Raw genomic sequence first — 15501 nt, 5'->3', positions numbered from 1 at the left:
TAAGTATGGAAGCCTTATATAGACACATTATGAGGCATACTATAACATGAAAATTAGCAATTGCGAAATGTGCAATTAGCAAAAAGTCAGAATTTAAGAGAAATACTTGCAATTTTAAGAAATAGATTAAATTAGGCAAAATAAAGCCACAGTCATTTTAGATACATTTGCAATTGCGACAAAATTGTGAAAAGTGAGATAAAATTGCAGTGACGTTACTCTAAGATTGAAACTGACTTTTACACTGACAAAAAGTGGTAGTGAAACAATTTACACTTGTACAATGCTAGTCAATTTTCTCAATTACAAAGGAATGGCAAGTAACACATTGAAGTGAATGTGAAATTTTTAAGTAGAGAGAAAGAAATTTACATTTTGAAATTTACAGTGCATTTTCCTCTGCATGTACAGCATCTATACATATAATATGTCATTGATTACACCAAATAACGTACAAAATCATGTAAACTCTTCAAACAAGAACATTTTAGAGGTTTTATTCAGCCTGCCTCCATTTAAACCTTGCATCAGTCCATGTTCCCCTAAAGCTTTGCTCCAAAGGTCATTGAACTTTTGGAGATACTTCTAGAACACTGTCAACATTGTACAAATCCACCCACTTGCACTAACACAGAATCTTTCTTTTTCTCGTAACCTGTTTAAAGCGAGGCCAGGTAAAACATCGTCGCTCGCTCATCTGGAGGGAAGCCATTCACACATCGTTTCCAGATCTGATGAAGAAAAGGACAGTCTACAGATCAACAAACAGCCAGGAAATCAGTTTACTTAGTACTGAGACATCCCTTCCCATGCTGATGTCTTATTACAGGACGCTGCTGAGTAGCATCCAGCTGATAAGTCTGCTTCCAAGGTGTGTTGATTGGACGGCACATCAAAAAGGCATGAGATAATACTGAAAAAAATGAAAGATGGACACAGGAGCCATACTCCAAAATACTTGTTCCTGGTGATAATGATGTGCCAATACACACGACAGCCTTTCAGAGATAACATTCCCTTTATTCACCGCCAACATGCAAATTGAAAGTCTCAAGGCAACATATCTGCTTAGACTTCAATTTCCCAGTTTGAGCCCAAGCGGTTTATGGTCTTTGGGAACAAACATATCTGCCAGCAGTGGTAAATACAATTACAGAGCTGTGGAGTACACTGGATGTTTGCTTTTGCCGTCACTGACGAGGGGTGTTCCATCAAACAAACCTTTACTACAACCCCTCAGGACATGCAGCTGAGCAACTCCAAACACCAGATATGCATGTTCATCCTTCTAACTCAACTCATCGCACAGACACATACATATTCTCCACAGTCAACAATTGACTCTAGTGACACTTGCATTGTGGGTATACATGGTCAGGCAAAAACATGCCGACATGAAGGAAATTCTACACAAGCACACTACAGGAGAATTTTATTAACTCAGTATAAAGATTTTATTTAAGATTTAAAACACCGCTATCATTCCAGGCTTTAATTGTGCAGAACATCAACATTGTTTTCAGATAAACGTTTCTATTTTAAGTCCATTTTATAAAACATTTTAAAAGGTAAATTAGAGCATTCTGAAAAGTTACTTCAATACACTATAAAATTATTTCTTGATGGTGCAAATAAAAGGATTATTTACAAGAAAAAGCTATTTATCAAAAAAAAAATCACGTTTAATTCAATGTTGCTTGTCATTTTTTTGTAAAAATTTCTAAGTAAATATAAAGTAAATCCTACACCAAAGATCAATGCATGTTAAAAAAAAATTTAATTAATTTTTTATTATAAAATATAAATGCATAGCTGACATTTCAAACATTATTACTATAAAATATTGTGTATGATAATGTTCAAGGGTGATTAATTCTGAAAAAAAAAAATATATATATATATATATATATATATATTTTTTTTTTTAAACAAAATATAAAATATAAAATACATACATTTTGAAATTTAATTTAAGAAATACACAGCTGAATTTAATTCAGATTTAATCCTATTTAATTAATACATTTTGACTCTTAACATGGATTCAGACTTGAGGCAAGAGGAAGTAAAAAAATAAAATAAAAAAAATTGCGTTTAAGTTTTAAAACTTAGTGACTTGGTGAGGACGCAAAGATGTTATTCAACAAAACAACATATTTGCCTTGCCTTCTTACTGATTTTTGTTGACAGATCAATATGCAATCAGTCTTTACACCAGAAATTGTATTTTTGAATTGATGAAATAACCTGATCGAGTTGATAAGCATGTTGGACTAGATTGAAAGTATTAAATATGTTGCAACAACAGTTAAATACGGTCACTGCAATCAACAGTCATGCTAGGAATAGCACATTATTTATTTAGTAAGTATGCAGCATATACAGTGTGTCTTTTATGAACATTTTCTGTATGTATATGTAGCGACAATGAGATGCATAATAATATTGGGTCACGTATGAATTGGAATAGGATTGATCCCACAATACTTTGAAAATCAAAGCAAGTAATTATCAAAGATGACAGTATAGGCCCTGCGCATGCGCACTACCTCCTGACCGGTAGGCGGCAGTGAAACACCTGACATCCTATTGAAGCTACCACAAAAGAATCCACTCCATTCTGTTTCCAAAGTGCACTAGCCTTTTATGTTCCTGCTATATTAAACATTTTTCAATAATGCTCAAAAACAATGTCCACGGCCTCTAAGGTGGTCCTGGGGTTGTCAATAGTGCTCACTATCAGCACCGTCGCAGGAGTTCATATCAAGCAGAACTGGGACAGGCAGGTAAAAACACTCTTGCCCTGCTAGCCATATGAACACCATGCCTTTATGAGGCTCTGTTATTTATGTATTCATTCTTGTTTCCTGTAGTGTACAGTATGTGTGCTATCAAAACAAGTCAAGATGTGCAAGAGAAATCTGTTTCGCTTTTTTATCTAATGCATTAAGTACAAAAAACATACTTTTCATATATTAACGGCAGTTAGTAGTCAGTGTGATATTTTGGCTCAAATTTTATACGGAGAACTACTTTATTTTAACTCTGGCAGTTGTTTTTGCAGTCAGAACGTGTGTTCAAGCTGCCGTTATATACAAATACCGTTTTTGATGTTTTAAAAACTTAGCTGTACCTTTGATATTACATTAAAATATCACATCCGAGTAGCATAAAATGTGGAGTGTTTATTTGTAACCGCACGTCTGTCACATTCGCAGAGGCTGCGCGAGGGAGTTCGCGCAGAGCGCAAGCGCGAGAACCTGCGCGCTCTCGACGAGCAGATCCAGCTGACCAGACAGCTCGTGAGCGAGCGCGACGGACGAGAGGCTGAAAGCGCGCCACCACACAATTCATAAACAGACTAGGTAGACTGCTGCAACAAAATATTATTATTTTCTGTTAATTTGAAGTTCTATAACTGTTACTCAGGTTTCTCTCACGATTTCAGCAAAGTTTTAATAAGAGTTGCCACTGAAATACCGTGGTTACAATTTTCATAATGGTAAACTGTGGAGGCTGGCTGATCGACAAAAATACACAGAAAACGTACACTGCCGTTCAAGAGTTTGGGATAAGTCAGAATAAAAAATAATAAGATTCTTATGCTCATCAAGGCTGCATTTATTTTAATCAAAAACAGAAGCAAAGAAAGAGGAAAATTGTGAAATATTATTACAAATTTGAATAACTGTTTTCTATTACAATATACTTTAAAATATAATTTATTTCTGATGCAAAGTTGAATTTTCAGCATCATTACTCCAGTCTTCAGTGTCACATGATCCTTCAGAAATCATTCTGATATACTGATTTATTATCAATGCAGGAAACCATTGTTTTGCGGTTTAATATTTTTTTTGAGCCTGTGATGCTTTTTCGAGATTCTTTGATCAATAAAAGGTTAAAAAGAGCAGCATTTATTCAAAATCTATATTTTTTTGTAACAATATACACCACTGTTCTGTTTTTGAAAGAAACAAATAATTTTATTAATCAAAGATGTGTTAAATTTAAAAGAAAGTGACAGTAAATACTTATACTGTTAGAAGATATTTCGATTTTGAATAAATGCTGATCTTTTTAACTTTTTATTCATCAAAGGATCCCCCCAAAAAGATCACAGGTTCCAAAAAAATATTTAGCAGCTAAACAAACGATACCAACACTGATAATAAATCAGCAATTCAGAATGATTTCTGAAGGATCATGTGACACTGAAGACTGGAGTAATGATGCTGAAAATTCAACTTTGATCACAGTAATACATTTTTTTCTGTATTTTTGATCAAATAAATGCAGCCTTGATGAACATAAGAGACTTCTTTAAAAAGTGAAAAAAATCTTACTGATCCCAAACTTTTGAACAGCAGTGTATGTTTGCGAAATGCCACGGTTCTGATCGATTACAATACCATTTACAGTGGTTAGTTAGTATGAATGCACCTTTATATGACGATATCTCAAAGATCAACTAATAATAATAACCCACCATGTTATCTTCTATTCTAATTAATAAGTAATTAGTTCATAATACTTATGAAATCAATATTTTAAGAGACCAGTGAAATTTTACAATGCTCTATTCCCGTATTCTCTGTTTCAACTAATCTAAGGTTCAAACATTATTCAAGACAGTGAACACTCAGTCATTAAATAAGAAAAAATGACAAGCGATAGCACAAATGCATGCAATTAAGGTTTGATAAGATGCACGATGAGTTACATTTACCATGTTGTCACAGTCATGTGATCTACCAGCGCTACCAATTCTATTCATTAATCCTCTCTTGTGGCTTCATGGGAAAAAAGTGTCCATCAAATGCACACTTCAAAATCTTGCCAGAGTATGTCATCCGAGTACTTTTTGCCTACTGTTTTTTTAAATACTTTGAACTTGGACACACTGTGCTTGTTTGCATACTATAAGTATTTCATTTCGGTACAGCGTGAAAATACTGATTTCAATTCTCTTTTGCATCTTCCTGCCCTTGAATGGTTCAAATGGTCGTCAAACTCGTCATAACCTAAAAATGATCATGATAATTCTGTCAACTGTCCCAAGCGTCTGTCACACTGTATCTAATCACTTCCTCTTATTCTTTAGATTGAAAAATGGACACTGGGGACCAGAGGGGTCTCGCGTCCCAGGACGAAGAGACCATGTGCACGTCAGCCTCTGAGGGTCTGGAGGAGGGTGAGGTGGAGGGAGAAACTCTGCTCATTGTGGAATCGGAGGACCAGACGTCCGTGGATCTGTCTCACGACCAGAGTGGAGACTCTCTGAACAGTGACATCGGGGAGGACGGGGAGGGAAGCTGGAACGAAGACATGTCGTTCTACTGCGACAAGTGCCACAAATGGATCCCGGCCGGTGAGAAGACTCGTGATGCATTCGTTCACTCAATAAAGACTCATCTGAAAAAGTGCTTCGTCTCAGAGCTCTCTTTCTTTTCTTTCTCCTCGTTTGGTTCAGCCCAGCTGCGTGGAGAGCAGCCTAGCTACCTGAAAGGAGACAACTTTTTCAAGTTCACCTGCTCGGACTGCGCCGAAGACCGGAAGGAGAGTTTTGAGAGGATGAGGCTGACCTGGCAGCAGGTACACAATCTGGAGATACTCAAATAAATGAAACCATATTTAGTTAGCAAGACAAAAGTATCAGAACGATACTTTGATACTTGTACTTATGCAACATTACTATAAATAAAAATCTGATAATAAAGACTCATGAGATGTGATGCAATTCTGTCTCTGAATTGTTTGATATTATGTTTATAGGTGGTGATGTTGGCCATGTATAACCTGTCTTTAGAGGGCACCGGCCGACAAGGTTACTTCAGATGGAAGGAAGATATTTGTGCTTTTATTAGTCGGCACTGGACGTTCCTGCTTGGTTCCAGGTGAGATTGAGTATCAAAAACCTTATATTTTGTTTTAGAATCACTCTAACCTGATTCTAAAAGAGAAATATCTTTACTTTTTATGATTAAACGCTCAGAAAGAAGACGTCCACATGGTGGAGCACCGTGGCTGGGTGTCTGTCTGTCGGCAGCCCAACATTTTTCCGTTCGGGAGCGCAGGAGTTCGGAGAACCCGGCTGGTGGAAGCTAGTTCAGAACAGGCCACCTACTCTACGGCCCGAGGGGGAGAAAAGCTCTGCGGCTTCACTCAAAGCCAAAGGTAGTAGTAGTTAACTGATATAGGTTTATTTTAAAAATTCGACATAACGGAAGTAGCAACAGATCGTTTTCGGCCCCGTCCGCTCTTACATTAAAAATAATGTGGATCGAAGCCGTCGTTTAAAGGTGATAACATGGCTTATTGGTATCAGTGATTTGATATGTAAATGCATTTTTGTAATGCTGTAATTTTTCCTCATTATAACATTTTTGGATCTACATGCTGTTTCTCCAGCTGTGTCGAAGCCGTCCCTGGACCCCATAATCACCGTGGAGGGTTTGAGGAAGCGTGGAAGTAGGAACCCAGTTGAGAACGCCATGCAGCTGAAAGAAAAGCGTTCCCGAACACAGGAGGCTAAAGAGATCCGGCGTGCGCAGAAGGAAGCGGCTGGGTTTCTAGACCGCAGTGCCTCGTCCACACCTGTCAAACTGGGCAATCGTGTGCGGCGGTCGGAGCCGTATCTGGAGAAGGGTGAAGTCATTGACTTTTCCTCTCTCAGCTCCTCTGACAGAACCCCGCTCACCTCTCCCTCCCCCTCCCCATCGCCCGACTTCTCCGCCCCTGGAACGCCCGCCTCACACTCTGCCACGCCCAGTCTGCTGTCAGAAGCCGATCTCATCCCAGATGTTATGCCCCCTCAGGCTCTGTTCCACGGTGAGTTGCTGCACTTTCTAACTGAGCAAACAGCTGTTTATGACATGTTAGACGTCTGATAAGATGCTGACAAAAAGATGCCATAGACTTACCATAGACTTCATAATAAGAAGTTTATGCAACCAGCCACAGAAGGTTTCGATGAATACACAAGATGAACGCGATATTGCGTAGCTTGTCAGTGATCTACGACTCTGTCTATTAAATGCCGCTCCATTTGAAAGCAGGTGATGGCGATTTACCGCTAATCAGGGAACCGGCTTTACTGACTAGATGTGCATGATCATATCGTTAGATACCGTATTTTTCGGACTATAAGTCGCACCTGAGTATAAGTCGCATCAGCCCAAAAATACGCCATGATGAGGAAAAAAAACATATATAAGTCGCACTGGACTATAAGTCACATTTATTTAGAACCAGGAACCAAGAGAAAACATTACCGTCTACAGCCGCGAGAGGGTGCTCTATGTCTTCAGTGTAGACTACAGGAGCACTTTTGAGCAGCATAGAGCGCCCTCTCATGGCTGGAGACGGTAATGTTTTCTCTTGGTTCATGTCAAATTAATTTTGATAAATAAGTCGCACCTGACTATAAGTCGCAGGACCAGCCAAAGTATGAAAAAAAGTGCGACTTATAGTCCAGAAAATACGGTATATCTTGTAACCACTCCAACTACCGTATTTGTATGGTTTTGTATATTGATAATTTATTCATATTTGGTAATAAACAGGAAAAAACTTAGAAATGTAGGCTTTTCGACACAGCATTTTTTGTTTGTTGATTATGTTCATTGTATTACATTCGACCAGATGATGAAGAATTGGATGCCGAGGGCGTTATCGACCCCGGGATGGAGTATATTCCCCCTCCCAGCATGCCTTTGGCCACCGGCACCATCATGGTCAGGAAAAAAATACGTCCAGCAGAGCTGATCAAACAAGAACTGGAGAGTGAAGACGAGGGCCATGATGAAGGCTTATTGCCAGCAGGACGGGGGCGTGGCATTGAGCGGAGGAAGGTTCTCCAGGATAAAGGCGAGGGCTGTGTGTCTTCGCCCGCCCCGCGCTACACGTTCATCAGCCTTTACGAGGAGCGTATGCTGCTCCACAGGCTGGAGGCGTGTCCGCAAGCGCTGGCCGTCACGCCACAGGCCAAAAGACTGCATCGCAAGCTACTCGTGCGGCAGGCGAAAAGAGAGCGAGGGCTCCCCCTGTTGGACGTGGATCAGGCCGTGAGCGCTACACTCAGCCTGGTGGGAGGCATGTACGGGGCACAAGAAAGTTTGGCCAACCACAGGATGAGCGGAGAAGGGAAATACAGAACCACCAGCCAGGACCTTCGTATACTTGATCGCTTTCAGGTAAGCCAGAAGAAAACATGTACAGTATGAATTATTACTCCTACTGAGAAACTCATTAAAAGTCTTGTTTTGATCCTCAGTCAACAGCGACCGTAAGGAAAGGGTTCTATCAGTCCACAGTGTCATTCTGGCACAGGCTGATGGGTTCTGATGCCTGCATGGATCAGACCATCAAGAGTCCCTACACGTCCAGAGTGCTGAAGCCCTACATCAGGTACATGAACATCTGAACATTTACTCAATCTTAATGTCTTGAGATTTGATGCAGCATGGAAAAACTGATTTTCTTGCACTTTTGAAATCTGCAAGTCTGTCCCGAAATAAAGCAAATTCTGTATATTTCAGGTTCGTGAAATGGATTTCTTTACATTCCCAAAATGTTCATTACTTTGGGAATTAAGAACCATAAATTGATGAGCAATTAGATTATAGAAAATAATTAATTAATCATTGCATTGATAAAATAATACAAATAAATAGATAAAATATTATTCTATTTTTTTAATGAAGTGGTTTCATGGGATCACATTTTATCATTAGTGCAAAAGATTATTAAAATATTTTTTTACATATAACAAATGTGTGTATACTTATGTATACACTTTTCAAAAACAAAGCACATAATCAATACAAACACACGACTTTGCAACTGGGGACGGAAATTGGGGTCTTCAGTCCATGCAGAACCATGCACACTTCACATAAAGGACTGATTATGGTTATTTTGTAAAGCAAACATGATACTTGACTCTGAACTAATCATTATTCTTTTGTTTATAATATTCTGACCATTGGTGCCCGTCTCACACCTAGATTGCCTACACTTCTTTATTTCTTAGTTGTTGTGTTTTTAGGGGATATGCGCGAGCGTCGCGAGTCATGTTTACATTAATCTACACCCCGCCTCCAGCAGCACAGGGGTGTTGGAATTTCCGGAAACAGTATAAAGTCGCTCAGCCTTTTCATACTTCTTTTTGCCCCGAAACGAAGAACAAAAACGAACTTCGCTTGAAGTATATCGGGGCCTTTATGCACACAAAGTCTGCATTTATTTGATCACAAATACAGTAGGACCACTAATATTTAGAAATATTATTACAAGTAAAATACCTTATTATAATTATAAAATGTAGTTTATTCCTGTGATGCAAAGCTGAATTTGCAGCATCATTCCTCCAGTCTTCAGTGTCACACGATCCTTCAGAAATCATTCTAATGTGCTGATTTGCTGTTCAGGAAACATTTAAAAAAAGTTCAAAAGGATGCATTTATTTGAAATGCATACTTGCTGGATAAAAGTATTAATATTGTATTTTTGAAATAACTTAAGGTGTGCATCCTTAATGGCCAAGGTTTTCACAGATACCAAAAAAAAAACTAAGCTGCACCCATGTTAACCCATATATATGTTTCTGATAATGTGTATTATTGTGTGTAGGAGAGACTATGAGAGTCGGCCGCTGAAGCTGCGTTTGCTCTCAGAGATCCGTGCGTATCCTCACAGGAAGGACCCGTCTTGGGTCGCTGAACCTGATGCACCTTTAGACTATTGCTATGTGCGGCCCAATCACATCCCCTCTGTCAACTCCATGTGCCAAGAAATCTTCTGGCCTGGTAATCATCTCTTCATCCTGTCAAACACAGACTTTGGGTGAAACTAGGTTCTGTAGGAGTCATGCGTTCTTCTGTTTATCAGGTATCGACCTGTCAGAGTGCCTCCAGTACCCTGATTTCAGCGTGGTGGTGCTTTACAAGAAAGTTGTGATCGGTTTTGGCTTCATGGTGCCGGATGTGAAATACAACGAGGCCTACATCTCCTTCCTGTTGGTGCATCCTGAATGGAGGCGAGCTGGTATCGCCACATTCATGATCTACCATCTCATTCAGGTGAGTCAAAAATAAATCAACCACGTAGAGGTTACAAGCTTCAGTTGATACAGGAATCTTCCTTTCTCCTTTCTGTAGACCTGCATGGGAAAGGATGTGACCCTTCACGTATCGGCGAGCAACCCTGCCATGCTGCTCTACCAGAAGTTCGGCTTCAAGACAGAGGAGTACATCCTGGACTTTTATGATAAATACTACCCGGTGGACAGCAAAGAGTGCAGGCATGCATTCTTCCTGCGCTTGCGCCGCTGAGGAGCCTACAGTTTGGGTTTTGTACATTAGTGTAACTTTGTCGTCATGTGACTCAGACGCCAGTCAGGGAGTGTTTGTTAGTGTCATCACAAAGAGTGTCATATTTGTTGTGTTATTTCCTGTTAAGGCTTAGGATTCATTTTATATTTGGTTCAATGTTTATTTTTCTGTAAACATACACCAGCATAACTCCTTCTAAATCATGACCACATAAACTATATTAGTTTTCCTTAGTTTAAAAAAAAAGTGTTTATTTTGTATTCACACAATTCCACAGATAAATGTCACAACCTGTTAATTAAATATTGAAATTTTTAATATTGTGTTGGCTCTTTTTTTTATACAATTTTCTGTCAAAAGTGCTACACAGGCTCATAACTGTAGCAATATGAATTAAATAAATTAATTAAAAAACATTTTTAGTGAATTGTTGGCCTTCTGGAAAGTATGTTCATTTACTGTACATGTACTCAATACTTGGTAGAGGCTCATTTTGCTTTAATTACTGCCATGGAGGTGATCAGTTTGTGGCACTGCTGAGGTGGTCTGGAAGCCCAGGTTTGTTTGACAGTGCCCTTCAGCTCATCTGCATTGTTTGGTCTCTTGTTTCTCATCTTCCTCTTGACAATACCTCATAGATTCTCTCTGGGGTTCAGGTCTGGTTAGTTTGCTGGCCAGTCAAGCACACCAACACCATGGTCATTTGACCAACTTTTGGTGCTTTTGGCAGTGTGGGCAGATGCCAAATCCTGACACAGTGTTTGATATAAGCAGGGTTTCCCATCCCACAAGAGTGACAGATGAGCTTATCCTAGAATGATCTAAGAATTGATCTAATAAGTGCATTTAATAGACTAATAGGAGTGATGATAATTTACCTCTAGTCTCAGACTAGCCTGCGACTGTAGTTGTTGAGTCAGTGGAGACTCGCACACCACACATGTGGCTGTACTGAGCGGTACCATGGTCTTACAATGCACACACAGACCCATCTATGACAAATCCCAGAACATACTCATATTATTGTTAAATGATCACTTATTATCTGACTAGCCCTGAATTTTGAATAAGTCATATGTGTAGTACCTTTCCTCCTTCAGTAGGGGGCAGTCTTTGAGCAGGTCTCAGAGCCACAGGTGCTCCACAGTGCAGACAGAACTGGGCGAAAGGATCGAAAGGGCGATGACTCAGGCACTTTGGACATCTTCAGAAAGATGAATATGAATATAACTATATTTAAATAATGAATATAAACGTAGATAGCTCACCTAAGGAAATCTGTCTCTCTCTGGATCCGTGATATCAGAGTGCTCGTCAGGTTTTTTAAGAGGACTTCTCTATCTGCGCTCCGGTTCTGATGGGAGTGTGAAAAAAGTGAAACGGGATGTATAACAGATAACAGTGATCACCATCATAGTGAGGGTTGTTTGAAAGGGTTTTTATGCATGTTGTAAAATGTTATTTGCGTGTTTTGAACCGTCAGCCGTCCAGATGAACCAGGGTCAAGACGTTGAGAGAGAAATCGAGGGCCTTTTTCAAAGCTCTGCGAGATTTACTACTGGGAATATCTGACGTAAAAGAGTGCAAATTTGTCACAAGATATATATGTATATAGCAAAAAGCAAATTAGGCATATTATTCATTTATTTGCAATATGATAATAGTTTTGTCAATTGATCTACTATTGGATATACATGCATCAAATGAGAATCCTGTGGTTTTATTATTTTTATTATTTTTTTCTGAATATTTCAAGTATATTTCAAATGATGTATGGGGTTAATAGAATTTGGTTTACTGAAATGACATAGATGGAAATGGCATTTAATTTTTTTTTTTGCATAAAATAATAACTTTACACAATGTGTGCATAATAAAAATACACACAATTAAATACAATTATAACTTGACTGAAAATGATGCACAATAAAAATATTCTGTTCTCAAGTGATATTTACTATGATTTTTCTGAGGTCATGATTGTTTTCTTCACCATCATGTCTCATATTTCATCTCAAAATCTTCACTGATATATATATATATATTATATTTTATTATTTTGTGTTTTCCTAAATATATATATTATACACCTATATGGTAACACATTAGAATAGGTAACACTTATTAATTATTAACTACGACATTTTTCTCAATAAATTCTTAATTTGCTGCTTATTAATAGTTAGTAGGTAGTTGTTAGATTTAGGTATTGGGTAAGATTAGGGATGGAGAATAAGGTCAAGTAGAATAAGGCATTGATATGTTCTTAATTAGCACTAATACATGGCTAATATTGAGGTAATGTGCATGCTAATAAGCAAATAATAAGTGTTACCAATTCTAAAGTGTTACCGATATAACTTTCAAACTTATATAAAATGAGCATAACATACATATTTTTGGATAATACTAAAAATATTACACCGAGACAAACATAAATGAGTAAGAGCAACTAAATGAGTAAACGAATAAATACTTGAATATGAATATGTGATTTAGATTAACATGAGAAACATAAATCAACTAATAATAAATCATAGATGATTAAATGGATATAAAAAAATAATAACAAAATTGATTATTTGGATACATCAGGTTTTTTTTGTCAAATGGGTTCAGCAAAATATTAATAATAATAAAAATCATTATGACCAAATTTATGAAGACTGAGAGATTTATCAATTATATGCCAAAGTGTAATTCTGCTCGTCCTCCATCGCAGTAGATGGCGCTGTGAGTTTTCTTGTTTTTTTCCTCACACTGTGGTAGTCCGTGTTGCCATGTCCGCTTTTTATAAGTGATCTTGGGCTTGATTTGGTTATAAACATTAGAAATCGCGGATGTGAGTTTGTGGAGTTGTTTTAAAATACACTCGAATTTATTTACAAAAGAATGTGAATATATTCTCTTATTCAAACGAGGGAGGTCGCTGACTGTAGCCTTATGTTTTAACCCGATTGCGTCTTTATTTTACTCAATCTGGCAACCTCTCAACTCTCCCCGCCTATCAAACGACCATGAGCGCAGACTGAACTTCGACACAGCATTTGACTTAAACTTTTAATTTATCGTCGAATGTATTATTTATATTATTGACATTTGGCGTTCTCGTCAAGTAATTCCATCCTGACGAACAATGACAGAAGTTAAAGTAAAAAAAGAGTCCACGGACCCTGTAGATATCGAGAATAGGTGAGTGGAGCGCATCCGTGCGTTAAGCATGGCCTTTTAACTTGGCCTGTTTACATCATATGACGATGCGTGGATGAATAAAGCATCAATTACATTTACTACCAAAGCTACTCTGTCATTTCTGTGTATTGCAAGTATTTATAAACCTAAGTTTATAGAATTACTAACGATAGTTTCCTGTGTTGAAGGATAAAAGAGTTGTGTCAGCAGTTTCCACATGGGATCACAGACCAGGTCATCCAGAATGACATGCCTCATGTTGAGGCGCAGCAGCGGGCCATGGCCATCAACAGACTGCTGTCTGTGGTGAGATGTTCTGCTCCAGCTGCATGAAACATGCCTTTATGCTCATGTCTGACTCTTCATTTGTGTTCTCAGGGTCAGTTAGACTTGCTCAAAAACAGCAATGGCCTTTTATACAGGCTCAAGGATGCTCAGTCTGCAAGGTTGGTCTCTTTAAATGCAAGAATGTGCACAAACAAATTCATGTCAAATAATATGATTTGCACACAAATTAGTGGATTTATTAAAAAGAAATATGTACTTTTACTCAATATTGCATTTATTTGTTTAATCAGAATCCATTTAATCTTAAATAGAATCAAATTAAAAAAATGCAATATAGCACACACCTTTATATCTTTTTACTAATTCACTAAATGTGTGCACACAAATTTAGTGAATTAATATTAGTATTAGTATGTTAGTATTTTAAAAATACATTAATTTTACTTCACTATAAACTTATCGATGTGGTGAATTAATATGAATTAACTTAATAAAAAATAAGATTATATGTATATATAAAACATATACAATTCTTTGAATCTGAATTTTAATTAATAATAATTTACTAAATATGCCAAATTTAGTGAATTAGTAGTCATTAAAATAAAATAATTCAAATAATATCAATTCAGTTCATTACTGTTTCTTTTTTTTTGACAGTAAAGTAAAAGGCTCTGATACCCAAGAAAAGCTAGTTTACCAGATCATAGAAGATGCTGGAAATAAAGGTGCAATGCATTTTATCATTTTGCATATTGTTTTATTTTTACTTTTTTCAATAAATCACAATTAATATTAATCCTGACAGCTTATATCAATAGCTTTTTCTGATTTCTAAAGGAATTTGGAGCAGAGACATCCGATACAAGAGTAACCTCCCACTCACAGAAATCAATAAAATCCTCAAGAATCTCGAGAGTAAGAAGCTCATCAAAGCGGTGAAGTCTGTTGCGGTGAGCTGATCTCCAAACCTTATTTAAACATTTGAAATGTTTAATAAGCTTCAGACCTACTAAAATCTCTTACCCATCCAGGCCTCTAAGAAGAAGGTCTACATGCTGTATAACCTGCAGCCGGACCGATCTGTGACAGGAGGCGCCTGGTACAGCGATCAGGATTTTGAGTCGGAGTTTGTTGAGGTTCTCAACCAACAGTGCTTTAAGTTCCTGCAAAGTAAGGTGAGGATGTAATATTTCTCATTCCTCTTTCTGATCTTTAAAATATAAGGCTTTGAGTTCAAAAGAAATGTGTGTATTTTCAGGCTGAAGCAGCGAGAGACAGTAAGCAAAGCCCCATGGTGCAAAGAAACAGCTCATTTGCCACCTCTCATGAAGTGTGGAAGTACATCTGTGAGCTCGGCATCAGCAAAGTGAGTGTGAACAATATCTTCAAGGAGTAGGAATAGGCAAAAAATGAAATATCCTGAATGTTTACTCACCTTAAAGCCATCCAAGATGTAGATTTGAGTTGAGAAAAATAGCATTGCATCACTTGCTCACCAACGGATCCTCTGCAGTGAATGGGTGCCGTCAGAATGAGAATCCAAACAGCTGATAAAAACATTACAATAACTCACTGAATGGAATGAACATAATAGGTTTAATAAGGTATGATATTCCTGTTTGCAGGTGGATTTATCCATGGAGGACATTGAGACCATTCTAAACACGCTGATCTATGATGGCAA

At 37.7% G+C, this 15501-nt stretch overlaps 3 protein-coding genes and 1 long non-coding RNA gene across 4 annotated transcripts in view; 3 read left to right on the top strand and 1 right to left on the bottom strand.

Moving 5' to 3' along the window:
• The window catches only part of LOC132131975 (uncharacterized), a 243516-nt gene that overhangs the window by 200041 nt on the left and 27974 nt on the right, over positions 1–15501 (bottom strand). The gene's annotated exons all lie outside the window — the stretch shown is intronic.
• On the top strand, positions 2608–3365 carry LOC132131434 (protein PET117 homolog, mitochondrial-like). The gene is made up of 2 exons (XM_059543451.1): positions 2608–2786; positions 3219–3365. The coding sequence occupies exons 1-2, from the start codon at positions 2691–2693 to the stop codon at positions 3354–3356; spliced, it is 234 nt and encodes a 77-aa protein (XP_059399434.1). The 5' UTR covers positions 2608–2690; the 3' UTR covers positions 3357–3365.
• On the top strand, positions 5113–10652 carry LOC132131433 (cysteine-rich protein 2-binding protein-like). The gene is made up of 10 exons (XM_059543450.1): positions 5113–5371; positions 5474–5595; positions 5776–5897; positions 5996–6177; positions 6412–6831; positions 7645–8195; positions 8276–8409; positions 9634–9809; positions 9892–10082; positions 10161–10652. The coding sequence occupies exons 1-10, from the start codon at positions 5113–5115 to the stop codon at positions 10332–10334; spliced, it is 2331 nt and encodes a 776-aa protein (XP_059399433.1). The 3' UTR covers positions 10335–10652.
• Positions 13306–15501, top strand: part of polr3f (polymerase (RNA) III (DNA directed) polypeptide F) — a 3613-nt gene continuing 1417 nt past the window's right edge. The window contains exons 1-8 of the mRNA XM_059543744.1: positions 13306–13526; positions 13715–13832; positions 13905–13972; positions 14475–14542; positions 14655–14767; positions 14849–14992; positions 15076–15183; positions 15443–15501. The exon at positions 15443–15501 is cut by the window's right edge and continues 133 nt beyond it. Coding sequence (XP_059399727.1) covers positions 13471–13526; positions 13715–13832; positions 13905–13972; positions 14475–14542; positions 14655–14767; positions 14849–14992; positions 15076–15183; positions 15443–15501 — 734 coding nt within the window. The 5' untranslated portion in view covers positions 13306–13470. The remainder of the gene's footprint in view (positions 13527–13714; positions 13833–13904; positions 13973–14474; positions 14543–14654; positions 14768–14848; positions 14993–15075; positions 15184–15442) is intronic.

The sequence above is a fragment of the Carassius carassius genome, chromosome 48 (assembly GCF_963082965.1).
Source record: "Carassius carassius chromosome 48, fCarCar2.1, whole genome shotgun sequence".
NCBI classification, from domain to species: domain Eukaryota; kingdom Metazoa; phylum Chordata; class Actinopteri; order Cypriniformes; family Cyprinidae; genus Carassius; species Carassius carassius.
The sequence above is the reverse complement of the archived record's forward strand: the minus strand, read 5'-3'. Positions and strand labels throughout refer to the sequence as shown.